Here is a 22,386-nt window from a genome sequence, read left to right as displayed (position 1 = left end):
CGTTGTGAACCGACATTATTAATACATGATAGGGTCTAAAGTATCAATAAACGCACATAAAGAAAATAATACATTCAAAGTGCTTATAAAATGAAGTTTTGATTGCGATATCCACCAAAAGTCTAATTCTTACCTACAAATACTGAAATGTTACTTACGAATACAGCATAATACATGACATGTGTAATGAAATGTCCCTACCAATGGAAATTAATTGTCAAAAACTTTAAGCGGTACCCCAGGACACTATTATTACCCATATACGGATTCATTCAACAATTATTTATTATGTAAAATTGCTGATTAACTACTTGTATATCAAAATGAAGTGGTCAAAATCTTGCTAAAAGCATCAAAATGTTTTGATCTAAGGTAATAGCATTTATTCATTTGGACGTACCATCTGAAAGGGATGTAAAAACTACCATTTTATTAATTCATTACCATAATAGCAAAATTTAAACCTACAAACTCAATATAGATATTGTTAAATCGCTCATGTTACCTACGAATACCGGGTTTCTTCACCTTTTCATTGTATAAAGCGTTAGGTGTATGCGTATAATTCCTAATATTCTTGAAAACATATATCATACTCGTTCTTATACAATGTGTAAAATGATTCATCCTCATTTGATAAATAAAATACAGAAACTGACCTAAACTTCATTTTCAAAAATAAACTAGCATAAATTGACTAAGATCATATTGATCGCGTTATAAAAATAAAAACAAATATTTTCTGGTTGAGTTAGCATTTTCCTGACACCCTGTGGTCTACATTACACGAAAAAAGCGTTAATGGGAATATTTCATTTGTTTTAGGTTGATTAGTATTGCGATAGTGAAAGCATCCTAGTGGTATTCGTAGGTAACATTGGGTTTTGATATCACATTTACTATCACACGTCCTGGATTTATTTTTCAAGATTAGTAATGGCACTTTTGGTTCCTATAAGGCCAATATGTCATCAATCAATGGGCAAAAGGAAAAAATTGTGGAGACATTTTTATTTCGGACTTTTATTTTTGGCCCGTGGACACTTTTGGTTGGATTCGACCATATACTCAAAATGCTGAAATAATGCTAGTAATAATTATCAGGAAGGGTTTCTGTCCATTTTGAGCTGAAATAACAAGGTAAAGTGAAAGAAACCCTGCTGGTTATTTTGACAGTTTAACATGCAGTTCTATAGGGGTACATAAGGGACTGTTCACAAACACTTACATGTATTAGGGGGGCCTGATGCAAACAATTTTATCACAAACATTTTTCAGGGCCCCCTTTACAGATCTCAAAAAATTCAGGGCCCCCTTTTTGACATGAAAATTATGGGTCAACCCCATAGAAAAGCATATATATAAGCTCAATTTTCCCAGGAAAATTTGTGGTCAAGTTTTCAGCCCCACCCCTTAGGAGGGTCAAAATGTTCAGGGCCCCCTAACAAGTGTTTGTGAGCTGCCCCTTACAGTACACACATGCCAACTTTGGAAAACACAAAAATCATTAATTTTCACACCTCATAACCGTTATTTTTAAAAGCAAGCTCACAACTTATTGCCTAGTACAATGTAATTTCAATCGCTTACCGATGGCAGATTTACACTTGCAAGAGAGATTGTGTCTTGGTAACATGCTTCACCAGCCACTTGACTGTAGACCTTTCAGGTGAAGCAGTGCTCAGGTTTGCTTACAAAATAATTGCAATTTGATTGCAGCAGTAGGTGCAAATTAAAAAAGACCACATTTTGTGAAAGAAAATCATACATATTTTGCCGTATTTTTGATACAAAATTTGGCGAAACCATGTTAGTTCAAGTTGGCATGTCTGACATGTCAATTACTTCACAATTACAATAATTATTAAGTCGGGTAACACTTCTTTTCTGTGCAAGAAGTAATTAAATCATATTGAATTGCCAGTGTTGAAAGGCATTAACAAAATTGATTTGAAAATCAAATAACGTGGCCTAGTACACTTTAAAGTGGCATTTTGTGATCCACAGCCTCATTCCCACTGGAAATATTTCAAAAATTTCTTGCAGATTAATTAATTTAGTAAAAATATTGACAAAATTGCATTACGTTCTGGTAAACCAGAACAAAATTACAACACAAACTCAAAATAGGAATCAACTTAAATTTGTGGGATCAAGCTTTTTTTGTGGATATCTACTGAATTTATGTTGTAAAAAGTGGATGCTAGGATCACAAAATACTCCTTTAAAAGGACTTTTACACATCTGCTGAGGACCATCAAAATTTGCAAAATTGTCTGAAGTCACTTTAGAAATGGTTGATAAATCGGGTAAAATATCCTTTCCAGAAATATCAACAAAATAAAGCAACTGGAGGGTTACATACAATGGGCTATTCCAAAAATTAAAGCCACTCTCCTAAAGACATGGGATTCCAAAATTTTTTGCTCTGGGAATTAAAAAAAAAAAAGGTCATTATTTTCACAACCCAAAAGAAGACATGGGAATTCCCAAGAAAAAGACGCCTTTTTATTTTAGGCTTGGGATTCCCAAAAATTTGTCTGTCTTCTTTAGGGACACTGGGAATTCCTAATTTTTTTTTGTCAAAATGGGAATTCCCATTTTTTTGTTGATATAATTTTGGTCTGGGAATCCCTAAAAATCACATGTCTTTTTTAGGGGGGGGGTGCCATTCATTTCTGGAATAGATACATCCAACTCACCAATTTACAGTTATGGTACCAAAATTTACATACAAGTCCTGGAAAGTATTGCAAAGTAACCTAACATCTCTGCAATCTGTTTTTCAATGTTAAGAGTTGATGATACATTAACAAAACAAAGATACATACCAACTGCTTGCAATTCATACATGTACAATTTATTGTATTTTATTTAAAGCAAAATCTATGGCCTACTGACCTATGCAATTATAGGAGTGTTATAATAAAATAATTATAAATGCAAACTGGACACAGGGCGACTACAATGTAACATTAGGCATTATGATTTTGAGAGTTTATATGTCTTTTTTAAATATATGCTGTTTTTTGAGTTACTCACAGCACAAAAAAAAAATCACAATTTAAAAAATATTTGCAGCATTTAGTTTTGATACATTTTTCTTAAGGCTGTGAATGTGATCACATAGAAGTATACTGCATACGGTATTCGCTCCTATGTGAACTCCGCCTGATCGAATGAGTGTATATCGTATTCGTATAGCGAATACCATACAGTATACTTCTATGTGATCGCAGCCTAAAGGCCTATACAAAAGTAAATTTTTTAAAACATGAAATTTTCTTGAATCCACATCACTCACAAAATGTTCATGTGTGCCAACATTTCATGCTTTACAATATTCAATATTGGTCAGTTAAAGGTGGGGTGACCCAGTTAAATCTTGCCCCCACCCCACCAGTCCAACCAAAAAGCTCAAACCTTCCAACAACATAAAGTCGAACATCTAGTACACCGACAGGGGCGTACCCAGAAATTCAGTGGTGGGCAGCAATAGCCCTAACAAAATAGGTTTATCTTAAATATTTTAGAACCCGGGGTGTGCACGCACCCTCTGCACCCCTTGATTTGGAAAAGACCCAAGAAAGGCAATTTTAACATTACAAATATTCAGTTCAGGGTTGTAGCTAGGATATTTTTAGTGCTGGGTGGCATTTGATGAAAATTTTGCATATTTGGCCATTTTTTTTGCCAAATTTGACCAAATTCTTGACCAATTCAATAAAATTGTGCAATTTTGACCTCTGAGTGAGGGGCTCCAGTGCTGAAGTTGCAGCTGAGTGATGGGCTCTACCGCCCACCACCGCCCACTGTAGCTACAACCCTGATTCAGATATTACAACATTTCATGCATTGGGCTATTTTTTTATTACCTAAATTTGTTCTTTGGAAGATTTGAAAAATCGGATTGTTCTGATTTTTGGGAGTTTCATAACTCTAAAAATCAAATTAAATCTAAACAGGTGGAAGGTATGACATGTGTATAGTATGAATCATAGCCTCAAACGCTTTGGCAGTAATGGCCAGGTCAATTTAATTGTGACACGATCAAGGGAAATGAGTCGGATGTCGCTAATATTGATTTTGAGATATTAACAAAGAAAGTGTTAAAATTCTTTTGTTTTACATTGTTTTCAGCGATTGATAAATTGATGTAACTTTGCAAAGAAAAGTTGTATCTACATGGGGTTTTCAGTATCTGAAAGCTCTAAATGTCCTCTTTAGAAACATGTGAAAAACTCATTTTCGACCAGGGTCGACATGTGACTCATTCCCCTTGATCATGTCACAATTGACAAGGTAAGGGATTCTTCCTCAACCCAACCCACCAGCCATCAGCGAGTTAAATATATCCCCAACCCTCTCTTCCAGTTTAACCACCAACTGTTGTGTTCTCGCTTGTGAAACTGGATTCATCAAGTCTCTATGCTCCTCCACCACGTCTCTCTCTGCAATGCGCAACTCTTCATTCTCCATCTGTTCGTAACCCAACCCACCCTGAGTGTCACCTTGCATCAACGGTATATTAATGATATCCAGCTCGTTTGATTCGCTGCTTCCAGCGTCATCAATAACATTACTACTTTCTGCGACAGGTGGTTCTTCTTTTTCCGAGTTCGCAGACTCGACAAGAACGTTTTTCTGGAAAATTCCTGTCTCGTTTGCCACATCTAATCTCTTCACGTACACGCCGTGATCGCCTCTGATATGATTGATCATCTCTTTCATTGTGTCACCTTCCCATTCGTTACACCGGTTGCACTTGTACATTTTCATGCCTTTATGTTTACGTGAGTTCTTGATGTGCTTACGCAAATTTTCCTGCACGTTGGATCGGTAGTCACAATGCGGACACTTATACGGTTTCGCGCCGGTATGAACTAGTATATGACGTCGTAAATGCGAGTCGAAACGCGCCGCGTAACTGCAACCTTCGTAGGTGCATTTAAATGGTTTATCTCCGGTGTGAATTCTTTGATGAATCGTCATGGCTTTCCGCGATGCGGTCGTTTTGCCGCATGTGGTGCAAAGAAACGGTCGGTCCTTTGTATGGGTTCGCTTATGGGCTCTCAACTCCGAGTGTGAACGACATCCGTGGGTGCAACCTTGCACATCACAATAGAATCTTGGCTTTTCCATTTGGTGTACATTCCTGTGGTGAATACGTAAGATCACCCGGTTAAAGAAAGTTGCGTCGCACAAGTCGCACTTGATGTCTCGTGGCCTATCTTTTCCAAGATGCGTTCCAAGGTGGCGTTTGAGGGAGCTCTTTTTAACAAAAGTCGCATCGCATTGGTCACATTTGAAAGGCTTGATTCCCAGGTGACGCTTGATATGAATTGCAATATCACCTTTACGTCTGGAGCGGAAAGAACACATGGGGCATTTATGTGGCCTCTGACCTGTGTGAATATATTTATGGTCAGCTAAGGAGGTTGATGACATCATGACTTTGTCACAGATGTTACACTTAAAACCAAACGTTTTCTGCTGAACCAGATCTTCATGGCCAGCATTTTTACAGTGTTCCTTATACTCATCTCTCAAAACTTGCGCGTCGCAGAATGCGCAAATCTTGAACTCCTGCTGGGTTTGGACGTGCTTCTCAAGATGCGCATCGAGGAGTCGATTGGTGTAAAATTTCTCCCAGCAACGAACACACTGAAATGATTTCTCTTCGCCGTTAGCCTCGCATAATTTTGCTTCATGGCTCATGGTTTCGAAATGATCCAGTAAACCTTTTATACCGGTATGAGCATAATTACATACTTCACAGGCATAGAGCTGTTTTGGAACTCTCTTCCTACCGCGTTTTTGCGTCTTCTTGGTTCCTATCTTGCTGTTCTGAACAGCTACTGTTCTGAACAGCATCACTTCATCATTTTGTTCATCATCTAAATCCTTTTTAACGTCACTGATATTAAGGCTAGTATCATTGCTATCCTGCACGGCATCAGTGCCATCCTGTGTCATATCATCTTGACTGATGCTTCTGATATCTTGACCAACATCACTGCTGTCTTGAACAGCGCCCTCGTCATTTGCTTCATTGCTAAACGTTTTATTAATGTTTTCACCACCTTTGCAATTTTTCTCCTTGTGTACCGCAAAAGTGTCCTCCGATATAAATGCCAAGATACAGGCATCGCACTTGAACACTTTGACGTTATATTTGCCGCCAGCGTTGTTCGGCATATGCGTCTCCAAATGCAATTCATACTTGGCATTGGACGAGAACATGGCGGGACAATCCGGGCACTCTAGCAACAAAGTCCCTTTCAACTTTAACTCCTCGTAGCACTGTAAGTGTCCCTTCCCCTTATAATGTTCCTTCAACCCGGTTGAACTACTAAATTCAGAGTCACAAATTTCGCATACGAATATTCAATACTGCTAAAAAACTTCGATTGGTTCTTTGTGCTTGTAACAAGCCGCTCCTTACGAGGTCTACCTACTTTCTTTGCAGGTGATGTCATCAGACTCTTGCTGGTTGATGCCTTTACCTTCTTCATCTTAGGCAGCTTCTCAGTCTTCTTGACAGTCTCTTCAACAGATTCTTCACGTGAAAGATCCATATCAAGCTGCTTCCTAGGTCTGCCTCTTTTCTTGGCAGGGGATACCTCCAGATTCTTGCTGGATGATATCTTAATCTTCTTCATCTTAGGCAGCTTCTCAGTCTTCTTGACAGGCTCTTCAATAATGCCAACAGATTCTTCACTTGAAAGATCCATATCTATGGTATATTTAACATTTGCTTTCCGTTTTCGCAGACTTCTTCTTGAACCAAGGACTTCAACATCCTCTTTAATGGCGTCTCTTTCTGTTGAGCTTTCCTGTTCCAACTGGACATCATGCTGATCATCAAGCATGGATTCATTAATGTCCCCTACGCTTTCAATTAATACAGATGTTGCACAATCATCTTCTCCTACCTGTTCTGTGTCAACATTTTCTTCTTGTGAATTAGCATTTGATGAATTGTCCACAGATTGTTCTCCCTGTTTACGCTTCATACTTTCCACATTATACTGTCTGGACTTAGCAACCGCAGTCAGGTCAATAGTACCGCTATTCGCAACCTGTTTTTTCAAAAGGGCAACATTTTTATTATGCCTTTTTCGGTCCAGATGCGTTTTCATATCATACTCGCGGTCTGTTCTGTAACTGCAAATTTTGCATGTGTACATATCATCGCAACCTTTAATTCTGCATTCTTTCAACATTCTATCAACATCATTATCCCGATATCCTCGGCTGCTGTGTTCAACACTCTTTTTCTCCTGCTTTTCAACAGGCACAACTTTATTCTCTGTTACATTATCATCACCCTGACATCCTTGGCTGCTGTGTTCAACACTCTTTTCTCCTGTTTTCAACAGGCACAACTTTATTCTTTGATATCTCATCTTCATCCTGACATCCTTGGCTGCTTTGTTCAACACTCTTTTCTCCTGTTTTTCCACGGGCACAACTTTATTCTTTGATAGACCATCATGACCCCGATATGGTTTTCTGCTGTATTTAACAATATATTCCTCCTGCTCTTTCATAGACATAATCCTGTAGTCTGAAATGTTGTGAAGGTCCAAAATCCCTTTTGGTTGCTGCTCCGGATGAGCCACTGTGCCTTTTCCGCCGAATACAGAGTAGTTTGGCATGATCAGATTGATGATGCATTCATGGTGCAACCTGTTACAAATATGCGACTCCATTTCTGATCGGTGCATGGCATTCCAACAACATGGCTCGCAGGTCAACAAGTTATCCTCGTTTTTCTCAAAGAAATTAAACTGTTTTCCTAGCTTCTCCTCGACATGATTGTGGACGGCTTCTGCGTGTTCCTTTTTCTTCACATGGTTACTGATAAGATGCTCCGATTCAGTTTCAAAATTACATAAGATACAATGAAATTTACCGTCAGGTTGTAAGTTTCTGAAATCAAGGTCTTCACCGTACTTTTGGTTTTTAGTTCTCTTCTGTGTCTGTTCCACATGATCTCCAACAGGAGTATCATCATCATCAGCAGCAACATTCGGCCACTCGATACAAACACAAACCCTAATATGGGCTAAGAAAGCCAGTTCTACTTCAAATCCTTTCTTGCAACCAGGACAAGTGAAATCACCTCCCACCTGCTTTGCACCAAGTTGTTCATCGCTATGTGATTGTTGTAAAGGCTGATACTTTTGCTCAAAATCTCTATTCGTCTGGTCAAGTGCTGCCTTGACATCTACCGACTCCTGTGGGCTTACAGCAGGTGGTGTTATCTTTGCTGTTGCTGATGAAGATGACCTGACTGGCGAAGGGGTTGTTTTAACTTGGACACCACCTTCTTTTGAGGTACTAGCTGAAAAAACAATGAAAAGAAGGGGAAAATGATGTTAGGTTAAATAAAAAAAAAAAAAAAAAAGCGCAGTGATTTATAGTGCGCCACGCACAGGCACAATGCCTGACGTTGATCCACAAGCCTCAGCACACTTTACAGGTTGTCGCTGACCACTATGGCCCACATCATTCCATAAACCATTAAACAACAAATCAGGGACTTTGCTGCTTCAAGCGCGCCCACCTTAGACATTCCACAAATAACCTTCGCAACCAGGATCAGCTCCCCGAGTTTCGTCCGGGTAACAACGAGACAAATTAGCAGTGAGTTCCTTGTCCAAGGGAATTTCAAGCTAACTCAATTTTTCCACGCGAGCATACTAGGCACCACCAGGGTTCGAACTCGCAACCTCTCGCACCATAGTCGAAACGCCTTATCGATTGAGCTAACTTGACTGCTATTTAGATATTGAGAGCTATGGATAGTTTCACAATACTTCAGCATGGCTTATGTTGTAACAAAATTCTAAGCATCCCTTTATTTAAATGAGTAATTGAAAGTTGAAGTGAGGGATTTTGTGCACATGTGCAGTACTATTAGTATTATGGTACCGCAAAGCACAATGAGATACTCTTTTCAGTTGCTGTGACCAAATATGGAATAAATCACACATTTTAGGAGGCTAGGAAAATATCCATGCTATTGCACTGGGCATCTGGCTAGCCATGTATTGTAATGCTATTGGGAAATCTGTCATATTGGGCTATCCTATTGAAATCCATGCACCCCTTATGGAAGACACAATCCGTATCTCCCACACATGGGTGAAGAGTCACCCTTTCAGGTAACCCTATTTAAAATTCACACTCCCTGTGTGAAAGATTTTAAAAGGTGGTGTCTTCTATAATGGGGTGTATGAATTTCAACTGGAATAGCCCATTTGATTGTAACTATGGGAACCTGGAAACTATATAAACATGCAAATCAGCTCATTAATATTCATAAATATGCAAATAACATGACACAAAAGTATAAAAGTATACAGCACATCGGGCCACTATATCCAATTACCATCCCAAGTTTGATATACAGGGTGATTTAAAATGAACTGTACCCAACTTCAAAAATTAAAATAAAATACTTACCGACATTCAAATAATTTGTGTTTAAAAGCTGTAACAGGATAGTATGTTTCCTATTATTGGTGAATGAATCATGTCTTTACCTCTAATGGTTTCAGAGAAAAGTAAATTCTTAGAAAACACACCAAAAACGATGTTGCACATGGATATGTATTTTATTCAAACTATCTGTTCTACATCATTTTGGTCAATTTTTAGCACCATTTCTATTTGAATTCAAATTTCACTCTACAATTTCAAGTCAACGGGTCCTCTGTTCTGCATGTATTATTTAACATGTAATATTTGTAATTGAATATCAATATTATTGATTTAATAATGCGAAATAACATTTGTCTTGGTTTTGCTGTACATGTACGTAGTCATGGTAATTGCATTTTGTTACTGTGATAGAGAACACGGGTAAACTTAGTTCCATGTGTTGGTCTAAAAATGGAACGATAACTTGAAAATTCGATATCTTCTGACAAACAACACTTATAATCAAAATTCAAAATTTCTACTACAGAACACTTATCACTGCTTTCTATGATAGTTTTTTTTTTATGTACAATCTCCGCAAATATATAAACAAAATTGGGTGAAGTTGGGTACAGTTCATTTTAAATCACCCTGTAATATTGGATGGCTGAGCATGATACCATAACATATTGGATGAGTCATAAAAATATCGGACGAGCCAACGGCGAGTTCGATATTTGTATGACGAATCCGTATGTTTTGGTATCATGCTAAATAAGCTATCCAATATTATCATTATTAGGTTTTCTTAACTCCTAATAACCCTGAGAACATAATAATGAAGTTGATCGGTTACTGCGTGTAAGCTGCAAAGTGGATAAATGAAAATGTAGGCAAAATAACATCCTTAGTTTGAGTATTCATATCAAACAATTTGACTGCTCAGTGCCAGAAGTGGGTAAGTCCAACAGCTGCCCTGTTAACATTTGGCAATTTACACACAGCATATTGTACTCATGTGCACATGGCAGCTATTGTACTTACCCACTTTTGACACTGAGCAGTTGAATTATCTACAAGCAATGCAATTGATATGGAGAAGCAGAGAATTTGGTTAGCTGCAGGTATGGTGACACTTGTTTATTTATAGAGAAATCAGAATGACCAAGATATTGATGATTGAATGAAATTCAGTGCCATTTGAATAGTTGCAGCATCATTTACTGAGTAAAAGGATAAGCTTTTAACCCTAACAGAACTAGGACTCACTAAAGCTCACTATTAAAAACGCTCTGCGTGCATGCATTCCACGGGACGTGATGACGCAATCAGACCAAGTCATATATACCCAGGGAATCGTTGGCCGGGCCAACGTCACCTGTGTAGCTACATGTTGGGGATCTTCTGCGTGGCATGCGAGGGGTCCCAGGCTCGAATCCCGGGGGTGCCAAGTGACTTTTCTTCTTCATCTTCTCTCCTTTTTCGTTCCTTCTTTCCCTTCCGATAGCACAAAAACCACGGGTAGGGTTAGGGTTAAGCTACATGCATGTTTTCCCTATATGCCTTCTTAACCCTAACATAACTAGGACTCACTAAAGCTCACTATTAAAAACGCTCTGCGTGCATGCATTCCACGGGACTTGATGACGCAATCAGACCAAGTCATATATACCCAGGGATTCGCTGGCGGGCCAACGCCACCTGTGTAGCTACATGCTGGGGATCTTCTGCGTGGCATGCGAGGGGTCCCAGGCTCGAATCCCGGGGGTGCCAAGTGACTTTCTTCTTCATCTTCTCTCCTTTTTCGTTCCTTCTTTCCCTTCCGATAGCACAAAAACCACGGGTAGGGTTAGGGTTAAGGGTATCAAGCAAGCACAATGCTAATGTTCTCTAAATTGAAAAGACCATGGTCAGTGTATGTAGATGCGACTACATGGCAAAAAGTTCATTTTGGCATTTGCAAGGACAGCCAGGCAATTCTTTTAAGGCCTGTTAGGGCACCAAGGCAAGAATCACATGCTAAAGAATACATCCAAAATTACACATTTTGAGGGGCACCATGGCAAAGGCATGGGGGCATCCAATCTTCAGTGCCTCTGATGATTTTTCTACCTGCTGCTAGACTTGGACACTGGGTTTATGACATTGTTCCCCAATCAAGGTTTACCTTTTGTAGGAGTTCCTGCCAGGCTTGGACACTGGGTTTTACGATGTAATACATAATTTTCCAACCCCATGATGCAACTGTTGCATTTCAGGCAAACATGCATGTCCTCCACTTCAGCGTCCATGGTAACCAACCCTGTAAATAGGAAGGAAGTCATATTCAGAGAGAATAAAAGTGAGAAATTCCTGGTAATAAATGCATACAAAATCAGCTCCTTACCATTTTAATTTGAAACCAAATCAAAGTATTTTTTTAGTTCTGAAGAACAATGCTGACCAGTCTATTCATGACTTCCAAGCAACACAACCTTCAATCCAGCGCGATTTTCATGTTGTTTGTTGATTTCACGCATCCTCACTCCTCTTATTCAATGTTGAAGTACAACATTAATATCATAAATATGACCATATCTCCTAAACGCGTTGTTCGATTTTGATCATTCTTTCAGCTATGAATAGATTAATAAATTTGCCATCTTTTTATACACGGTTTTTATCCTTTTATTTTTAATATAAAGATATATGCAAATTCATATTATTAATATTAGGACAGTTTGTTTATTTCACGCATCCCCGCTCCCCTTATTCAATGTTGAATTGTGAAAAATAGTGGAAAGTGGTTGAGCTCAATCTGTGCTCCAACATTGCTTCGGGGGCGAGGGGGAGAGGAATAAACAAATACATAACATGACCTATGAAACCTATCATGTATTTTCAGCATCATGTTCAATTCACAGGAATTTGATCTTTCAAATATCATCTGTCCCAACGATTTTCGCACAAGATTGTTGACTGCCATAATTTCTATTCATCATCTTCATTTTCAGTGATCGAGAATTGAATAGTCACAGAAAAGAGATTTGCATCTCATGAATGTGCTCTCAATCTATTGAATCAACTTTGGGTTTGAAATTCTGAAAATCGGTAAAAAGGGTGGGGTTAAAATTTTGCTGTATAAAGTGTGGGTTTCTGAAAAGCGTGGGAGTGAAATATAAAGCGTGTGGGTAAAGCTATCAATTGAAAAAAAAATGACCCAGTAATTTGATGATATCTTCAAAAACATTGATGAAAATGAGTTCGAAAATAGCGATGCACAGTTCGTTCAGGGACCTTTTGGGGCGAGTAATTGTGCCAATAATGATGCAAATGTTTCAGATGAAGAAGAAAATCATGAGTGTTTGTTAGATGAGGATAGATTCTACATCAATTCAGACTCTGAAATGGACAATGATGGTGCAGATAGTGAGAACCCAGAAGTGACTATGTAAATTTGCAATACCGATAATAAAGGGTAGGGGTTCAATACCTGGTAAAAAGGGTGTCTGGCTTAAAAGCGTGGTGGAAAAATAAAAAGGGTGGGGTTTGACCAAACAGGTGTCACATAGTATCACCGTCACACTTCGCTGATTCTGACTTAATTTGAGATAGCTGGCAGCTCTTTCTTCTATCCATCGCCGATCATCAGTGGTCTGGATTGAGGATAGATATCTCGATTTTAATCGAGATACTTAAAAGTGCTAAGCCACTTGACTTATCATATTTGATCAAATATAATGAAAGACAGAGATAAAAAGACTAGTTTGCGTCTGACATCATCTGTCAATCAAACTCAGGCACGGTTTGTTTACAAGTGTCGTGATGATGACGGCGGTAAAACCGGGGCGCCTTATTGTTAATTTTGCATCTTCAAACACACAAACCAGTAGCGTACGCAGGAATTTTTCAAGGGGGATGTGATGATAAAGCAATGATAAATTTGAAAAATGGCCGCGTAGCGGACATCGCATCTCTCTTGCGCGACGCCAGGGGGGTTTTGAGGGGGGATGTGCCCCCCTCAGAAGTAGGAAATTTTGCAAAATGAATACCGTACCTAATTGAAGTGATTTTGTGGACTATTTCGGTATTATTAGTGTGTACAATTTTAGTCTGAAAAAGCCGAAAAATTGTGAAATGCCGATCCACAAAGCCTTTTGTGAACAAGTTTTCCCTATGATTTATGTTTTAAAACACAAATTGTTAAATGTCGAAAGCGAATATGACCACTTGTTCATCCACTATGCAGGGGGGTGTCTGAGGGGGGGGATGTGCCCCCCTCAGAAGTAAGAAACTTGTGCAAAATGAAGACCTAATTGAAGCGATTTGGTGGACCATTTTGGCACTAGTGTGTAAAATATTAGTTTCAAAAAGCCGAATGCTTGTGAATTATGACGGTCTATGAAGCCTTTCGTGAACAAGTTTTCCCTCCTCAGAAATGTTGCAAAATGAAGGTCCAATTGAAGCCATTCGGTGCATAATTTTTCCACTATTTCAATGCAAAATACTGACCAAGTATGCTTTATTTTTTAAACATATTCTTTTGAAAAGCGATTAGATTTAGATTACAAAGTAAAATTCATCTGTAAACGTTTTTCAGCTGATAACATGGCGCAATGCGGTGTAAGAGATGCAAAAGCGTGATGATTGGGTTGACTATTAAAACTTTTAAGTATGCCTGGTCGAGCACCCTCACAGACCCGAACGTAGTGAGGCTTGGTATATCCGCCATGTTTCAAATACATGGATGGCCAGCATAATGGCCCGCAAATTTAAGCTTTATGAGAAGCCTATTTTAGTTGCAAAATGAGAACACAGAGTGGCTTATCTTTAACCCACATTCTCAATCTCTCATGCCAGAGGTTAAAATAAAACGATCCCTAACTAATTATCAAAAGATTGTAAAATTAATTTCTTGAAACGTGCCGGCGAAACGATTTGTTTACAAGTAACAATCCTTGTTCCGACACCGATACCGTTCATTCGGCTTCATTTGGCAAACCACATGATCACTCAGGTGAACTAGGATTGGACGATTGATTGTGTTAAATTTTATCCAGGTTACCGGGCCATGCATAATGGCGATACTCGCGTCTTGGAAATATTTTTCAACCACGTTGCAAAATGATCGGAAATACACCATCAAGGCAACTCGATCGGTAAGCATCATTGAAACTAAGCAATATTTAGTATTTCTTCTGTTGATTTTTTGGATAAAATTGTAGTTTACAGTTTTGATTAGTTTGATGAGAGTGGATTTAAAAACCAGTCCACTAGTAGACGTTGTAATTGACAGTTTGACAGTTCCGCCGGAGGATAATGTGAATCCATAAGATGTGGCGCTCAATTTCACGATTAAAATCTTTCCTTTGGGGCGATTTCCATTTCTTGCTATCATTTAAAGCCTGAAAGCATCAATACTAAAGATAGGCTATCAGTCGCTTGTGCAGATATGTTAACATTGGATTCCATTTCTTGTTTATTGTTCACTGTATGGAAAAGCCTGTTCGGTTGTATCTTGTATTGGTTGTATTTCCCACGTATACTTTTAAGTACGTTGTTGGAGTGTTGGTGTAAACATGTAATATTTAAGTCAATTAACAATTAAAACCTTAACGTAGGTATGCTAGGTGAATTCAAATTTGCCATCAAACTGCATCATTTTATATATCAAATTAAAGCCCTTGAGTAAACAAAGCCAAAACTGAAAACCTTTTTTTCATATAACACTTTCCGTAGCAAAGTTACATCTTGTCAAAGATTGACTTTCATCAAACAATGTCAAAAAGATTCAGCTAGCAAAATTCCCCAAAACGGCATTTCGGGGGTGTTTCTAGATCTTAGTCTCATTATGATAGCAGCTTTTTTAATGGAACTGCTATCAAAATCCTCTAAAATTCCATGTGCGAGTGACTTATCACCATAAAAATCATATATTTGGGTCAAGTGAAGTATAGAAAACATATTTATGTAGGTTTCTTTCTTCGGCCAGTTGTTTTAAATTTCTATGTAAAAATGCATTGACATTGTCGGCAAATTTGGCTGACTAGCAAATGTGTTTGCCTGGCATACCTACTTAACGTATGTACGTTGCCAGACATAGACTGTAAGGTACTAATTTCGAGCAGCATAACAAACACCAAATTGGTGTCATAACAAACACCAAATTGGTGTCGTATGACCTGACATGCATGCATTCTTTTGTCGAGAGTTGAATGGTCTTTCAATTTGTGCCGAGTGTCCTTGGGTGGTCAAAAATTGTAGAATAATTTTACAATTTGTATGACATTATCAATCAAAACTTTTTTCCTCCATGTCTGGCACTAAAACTAATAGCATAATTGAATTCCTCATCAAATTTCCTTAAAAATATGTGTACTTTTGAATAAGCAGGGTGACTCGGGCAAGAGATAGGCCATTTAGAAATGTTGGAGCATTACGTGCACACTTTGTACAGTAACATATAGGGAAAACTGTCTTAATTAGCATTTAATTAGGCAACTAATTAGTTACATCTTTTGATACAGTTGATCTACTATGAGGTAGATTAACAATCCAGGATGATATTAAAGTTTTCTAACGTGAAACGATAAGAAAACAAATTTGACCCCACGCGGAAGCAATACCGGTTCATACCGATCGGGTCTGTGTGTTCCCGGCCGGGTGTTGCCATAGCAGCGTGACAGCATCGTGTGTTGACCAATGAGAGCTGCCCTCTCGTCTGCGCTGGTCACTGTCGTGGTGTTTTGTCTTCATTACATTATTGGTTTCCAGAATGGATAGACACAAAATTTTAATTCCCACCCACCTCTCCCAATTTTAGGGGAGCCTATGTGTTTGTCAAATATGTTAATGCAAGCACATAACTTTATTTCAAGCAAATCATAAGTTGTTTTTAAAAAAAGGCAGGTACTGCTTTCCTTACATAATTAAGGAAAACAAATTAAATAGTTGCACGATATGAAGCATGCTTTAGGCATGCTATTTGAGCACAAATAATTATATGGGTAACAAAATTTTTTATGGGATTTGGATTCTTCTGTCGGGTATTCACTGTAGAACAGAAATTGGGTTGAGTATTTTTACTTTTATCTTGGAATTCCGTTAAGATTTGTATTAATTTTCCCCTGGATTGCTTTGGGATTCAGATTCCTCAGTAGTGTTACTGTAGAACAGAAATTGGGTTGAGCATTTTGCTTTCATCTTGGAATCTCAAATATCTTTGTTGATATAAAATAGCAAATAAATGATAAGCTCCCGACATGCGCGGTCAAAATTCATTATAATGCTAATTTTTATATATAATAGCAGCATAGCCTTTGCTTGTAATGATACAATGGCTGAAATCTTTGTTTATGAAAATAAAATTATTGTCTATCCTGATGGCCAATAAGTATTACCAAAATTTGCTGTTGCCTTATGTGTCATTGTCTCCGTCTGGGGTTAAATGTGCAATTTGTGGTCCATGCTAGTTGTACTTTTTAAGATACAAAGGTTTGAAGTTTGCCATATTTTCACAATTTTGTGTACAACCCTATGGGGCTCACCCGCCCCGGCTCACGTCCGCCCCGGCTCCTCCATTGACACATCTTACATATTGAAGTATAACTCTCAAAGTAGTTGTCCAATTGACTTGGGGTTTTTTGCATAAATTGACAAAGAACATAATTATCTATAAAACGACACCAAACTTTCTAAAATAGGTATTATACTTCTAGAATAAATTAAACTTGGAAGTGGGAAGAAAGCATTTTCATGTTACGGCTCCTCCATTTTTGGGTGACCTATTTGTGACATGCGACCTTATAGGAGTGAGATAATTTGTGTGGGGTTGTTAAGGCTATAGGAGTTATGTACGTGATCCACCAGTGGAGCTCCTGCGCCCCTCCGCAGAACTTCCGGTAGTGGATGTTCTGCGCTCGAGCGCAGAGAATCCACTGTCGGAGTTGCTGCGCTCGGAAGCAAAATAATAGATTTTCTTATTATAATACTGGTGGATCATTTCTGCGCTCATGCATTATTTATTAATATAGGCCTAATAAGAAAATGTATTATATTGCTTCCGAGCGCAGTAAATCCAAATGTGGATGTTCTGCGCCCGAGCGCAGCATTGATCCACCGTTACATATAAGGGACTGTGCCCGGGCGCATCAACTTCAACAGTGGATGTTCTGCACCCAAGCGCAGAAATTATCCACCGTTATTATAATAAGAAAATCTATTATTTTGCTTCCGAACGCAGTTACTCCAACAGTGGATGTTCTGCGCCCGAGCGCAGCAATGATCCACCGTTATTATAATATGAAAATCTATTATTTTACTTCCGGCGCAGTTACTCCAACAGTGGATGTTCTGCGCCCGCGCAGCAACAATGATCCACCGTTACATATAAGGGACTGCGCCCAGGCGCATCAACTCCGACAGTGGATATTTTACGCAGGAGCGCAGAAATTATCCACCGTTATTATAATAAGAAAATGTATTATTTTGCTTCCGGCGCAGTTACTCCAACAGTGGATGTTCTGCGCTCGGCGCAGAAATGATCCACCGTTATTATAATAAGAAAATCTATTATTTTGCTTCCGGCGCAGTTACTCCAACAGTGGATGTTCTGCGCCCGAGCGCAGCAATGATCCACCGTTATTATAATATGAAAATCTATTATTTTACTTCCGAGCGCAGTTACTCCAACAGTGGATGTTTTGCGCCCGAGCGCAGCAATGAGCCACCGTTTAATACATATAAGGGACTGCGCCCGGGCGCATCAACTCCGACAGTGGATGTTCTGCGCCCCCGAGCGCAGAACATCCACTACCGGAAGTTCTGCGGAGGGGCGCAGGAGCTCCACTGGTGGATGACGTACATACATGGCTATTGGTAGGTATGCCAGGTGAATTTGCCATCAAACTGCATCATTTTATATATCAAATTAAAGCCCTTGAGTAAAGAAAGCCAACACTGAAAACCTTTTTGTCATAGCACTTTCCGTAGCAAAGTTACATCTTGTCAAAGATTGACTTTCATCAAAAAGATTCTGCTAGCAAAATTCCCCAAAACAGCATTACGGGGTGTTTCTAGATCTTAGTCTCATGACGATAGCACTTATTTTAATGGAACTGCTATCAAAATCTCTCTGAAATTCCATGTGCGAGTCTCTCATCACCAAAAAAAATCATATATTGGGTCAAGTGAAGTATAGACAACATATTTATGAAGGTTTCCTTCTTAAAAAGCTTCTTTTTAATTTCAATGTAAATTTGTATTGCCGGTTTAGGCCATTTTGACTGACTAACAAATGTGTTAACTGAGGTTTCCCTGTGATACCTACTATAGGCAGTGATGCCAACGCCGCGCCTTAGGCGCACAATTGGGCTACTTGGCGATCACTTGCCGCTACTCAAAAAAGCATGCCGCTACTTGTCTAAAATTGGGCTACTTTTGCCAGTCTCAGGCCGCGGCACTAATTTGATGTATTTTCCTTTCAATTTAGCCGATTTATAAAGGTTTTGAGTCTTTGAAGCTCCAAATTGAAATTACAATGGGTTTTGTGACCATTTATTGATCGGTCAGTAACTTCCCAGTAAGTACCGGAAGTTTCAAAGTCAAGTGCTTTTCCGCCCAATTGGGTGTTTTATGCGTTCTAAATTGGGTAAATCCGCCCAAATATCCGCAGTTGGGCACTTTTTAACGCTAAAAATTGGGCTACTTGAGAATCCTTTACCGCGGCCTGGCGAGTCAATGCGCCGCGCCTTGACACTGAAAGGTTTTGGCAACACTGACTATAGGCTCCCTCTCAAGGGTGAAAATAAGTGGGAGACGGGAGCCGTTTAGCCTCCATAGTAGACGTGGCATACAGTGATACACGCCTGTGCTCCTCTATCAATCCATCGCCGGTTAGTCTCCTATTTTAGTCCACCAGACTGTAAAAGGAGTATGAACTACTGAAGACAGAAGCCAGTAATGTTATCAGTGCCAGTGAAAAGCGTCTGATTGAGATTTGAGTTGAGTAAGCTTAAAAATTACAAACAAACAGTATCAGTGACAAAGTCAAAAAACATTGACATTGTTGGCACCAACTGCGTCCATTTATACATGCTATAGAGGTCAGTCTAACTGAAGAAATAATTCCTTCAGAACTTCAGACTCATTACTCACGATTCTTTTCAGATCAGGAGAAGAAAACTGCTCTGTCGCTCGGCTAAAAATCAACAATCCCGTTGAATTTCTTCCCAAACATGCCGAATTCTGCAGACTCGACTCGGACCAACCTATAGAGGGCGATATTACATTTAAAAAATGGTCAGACCAGGCCTGGGACAGACCAGATCTGAATGGCATGATAGGCAGGCCTAGTAGTAATATTGAATGGAGTTTTATAAATAAAACTAATGTAGTTTCTGTGAAATTACAAATGAATAGCAATACCCCCGGCAATACCCCCCCTGGGCGGGGTGGCGAATTCTTGGTCTGCCAAAAATCCCCACCCCCTTGACCTGCCTAAAAACCTTTTTCCGCTTCAGCAGTAGTCTCAGTAGAATGATCATGATGCAGTCATGTCTACAGTAGAATTCATCTCGACCTTTGCAGGACTTAAACCCCATTAAAAGCTATTAAACCAAGATAACACTCATTGAAGCAGCACAACTGATTAAATCAGATCTTCTCTGGTTGTGTACAAGTGTCTGTTTTCAATGTGCGACATCGCAATAAAGCTGGTATTACAGCTTCAGTTGGGTAACCGATTATAAAGGAAACGAAAGGAAACAATGGTATGTGTACCATTGTTCACGAAATGACACAAAGAACTGCTTTTTGTTAACCAGCATTCTTCAAAATGAGCAACATAATGATTGTTGACTTAACACAGTTTGGAAATAATTTCTTCATATTTTTGGTGTTAGGGCCTATCTGTCGTTTACATATCCTTCCTAAAACACAAAAGTACGACCCTCTCCAAACATCTAAATTAGCTAAAAATTTAGGACATGTTACAAAACTTTATTTTCTAGAACCTATTTAGAATAATTTAAATGTAGCTTTTACCGTTTTTTTGTGGCATCCTTCAGAAGTGAGCGGTCCGATACCAATATTTTCGGTCAAATCTCCATTCAATTAACACGGGGAGTTGGCTAGCTATGCCTTGCCCTCACTCATATTTTACAAAAGTGCGACCATTTCTGAACATCTAACCTAGCTGTAATTTTAGGTCATGTTAGAGAAATATATTTGCTAGAAGTTTTGGAGAATAAATAAAATATTGGCTGGTTATTTTTCACACAGTGATGTTAACTAGGCAAGTGTCCATTCTCCCAACATACATCATTTGTTGAGGTCACACGTCAATGGTGAGAGCACTGTGTATTGTGTATAGGAAAACGGACAGTAACTGCAGTATGTAACTACGGTAGCCTATGCCTACTTCATCATACCCTTAAAAGCACCAGATAGCTATAGGCCTACTTCATCAGTAGGCCTACTGAAATCAGCTGCAGATTAAACTAAAAAGTAGGCCTAGATAGCTTCTTAGCCTTATCATCATGATCAACATAGGCTGGAATGGGGTTGAACCAAGGGGGTGACACTAAATTCACGGTTGTTCTATTAGCAACGCAAAATCTATGAAAAATTCAGCTGGTTTACTAGCTAGAAAGTGAGGCCAGTTATCGATCTGTTATAGCTCGTTATGAATAATTCATGTTCGACCCCTTGGATCATGTTAATTGAGTTTGGCAAATAACAACGTTGTTAGTTTTGCGAACTTTGCCTGTTCAATGAGAGCATAGCGCGCCCCAATACATCTGGGCACAAAACAGGCGAAAACGATCCAGTTTAATGAAATGGCGGACGGGTATTCCCATCAGGCACCAGTGATATGTTTTTTCAAAGAAAGTCTACTAATTTGATATGAAATGACATTTTGCAATAGCAAAGTCAAAATTAGGACTTGCTGTCAATAATATGAAGGAAATATGTGACAGAGGCAAGGTGGGAAATACAAGTAGTATTTAAGTTATAATAACCTTTGATACCCGACCTGACCTTCCATCATGGCGCCTTATTCGTCTTTAGGGGGCGCAGCACTAATTCAGCGCCCCATAGGATAACGTGTGATTTCGGCCTACTTCAAGCGCCATTTCTGGCGTCCCTGCAATACTTGGCAAAATAAATTTGGTATCAAATTAAAGCTCTGTTTCTCTAGATTCCAAAACTTTTGTCGGCATATATCGATGACCATTGACTTTTTTCGCTAATTTGCGGTGCAAAAAAAAAGAGCTAAAAATATGCTAAACTCACCACTCACATTTCAAAATCGGGTTTTCTCTTAATCCGCCACAGAGAATTGCTTTTGAGATCAATTGTTCAGTTTTTATCTGCATGTTATCATTAAAGACACTTGTCGAATTCATATGAGCCGATATTGAGTGATTTAAAGTGAACATGTCGGTAGATATGGTCGCTGCAATCTCATATTCACTATGGACTATATTAGCCGAATTTCGTTGTTACATAAAATGCGGAGTGATTTAGTGTTGCGCCCTCTTATAAGGTGTTAAAAGTTTTCAAAATCCACATTTATTACTCATTAAGTAAACTAGAGAAAATTTGGAGCTCAACACCGAAGATTTCATGGCTCTGCGACATTCCGTTCAAGAGAAATGATGTTTTAAAGATCAGTGCCGAAATGCCGAAAATCGAATATTTCGACTTTTCCTCCAATATGCGAAAGTTTATACAAAACTCACAAAATTAGTGACAGACGACAATTTGAGCACGTCTTTGAACCAAGATTAATTTCTTTTCTAGATTATCAGTGTTGCCATTTTCTTTTGGAAATCATTTATTACTGAGTCTCAAGTATAAATACCCCCCCGTTCCAGTAGTAACAATTGCGATCTTTTTGAGTAGGCCTACTGAATATTCAGCAAAACGGCTTCATGCAGATTAACAATGTCTATTAACCTTAAAATCCATTTA

General features: G+C 38.8%; 2 protein-coding genes across 2 annotated transcripts; both read right to left on the bottom strand.

The window, feature by feature from the left end:
- Positions 1–1,519: 1,519 nt before the first annotated feature.
- Positions 1,520–6,250, bottom strand: LOC140136263 (uncharacterized). The gene has a single exon (XM_072157988.1). It carries the CDS (start codon positions 6,241–6,243, stop codon positions 4,318–4,320), a length of 1,926 nt encoding a protein of 641 aa, XP_072014089.1. The 5' UTR covers positions 6,244–6,250; the 3' UTR covers positions 1,520–4,317.
- Positions 6,251–6,335: 85 nt separating this feature from the next.
- LOC140172773 (uncharacterized) lies at positions 6,336–19,662 on the bottom strand. Its single transcript, XM_072195902.1, has 3 exons — positions 19,567–19,662; positions 11,600–11,734; positions 6,336–8,350 (listed from the first exon to the last, which is right to left on the bottom strand). The coding sequence occupies exons 2-3, from the start codon at positions 11,721–11,723 to the stop codon at positions 6,336–6,338; spliced, it is 2,139 nt and encodes a 712-aa protein (XP_072052003.1). The 5' UTR covers positions 11,724–11,734; positions 19,567–19,662.
- Between the last annotated feature and the right edge of the window lie 2,724 nt (positions 19,663–22,386).

Source organism: Amphiura filiformis, chromosome 16, assembly GCF_039555335.1.
Source record: "Amphiura filiformis chromosome 16, Afil_fr2py, whole genome shotgun sequence".
NCBI lineage: Eukaryota > Metazoa > Echinodermata > Ophiuroidea > Amphilepidida > Amphiuridae > Amphiura > Amphiura filiformis.
Note: the sequence above shows the minus strand (reverse complement) of the source record. Positions and strands in the feature narration are given on the sequence as shown.

What these genes read in the sequence shown, in the direction of transcription:
- LOC140136263 (XM_072157988.1), bottom strand. Translation starts at nt 6,243, where the DNA reads ATGTTCTCGTCCAATGCCAAGTATGAATTGCATTTGGAGACGCATATG.
- LOC140172773 (XM_072195902.1), bottom strand. Translation starts at nt 11,723, where the DNA reads ATGGACGCTGAAGTGGAGGACATGCATGTTTGCCTGAAATGCAACAGT. An exon ending in GGCAGGAACTCCTACAAAAG is followed by an intron (nt 8,351 to 11,599) that starts GTAAACCTTGAT and finishes TTGTTTTTTCAG; the next exon opens with CTAGTACCTCAAAAGAAGGT.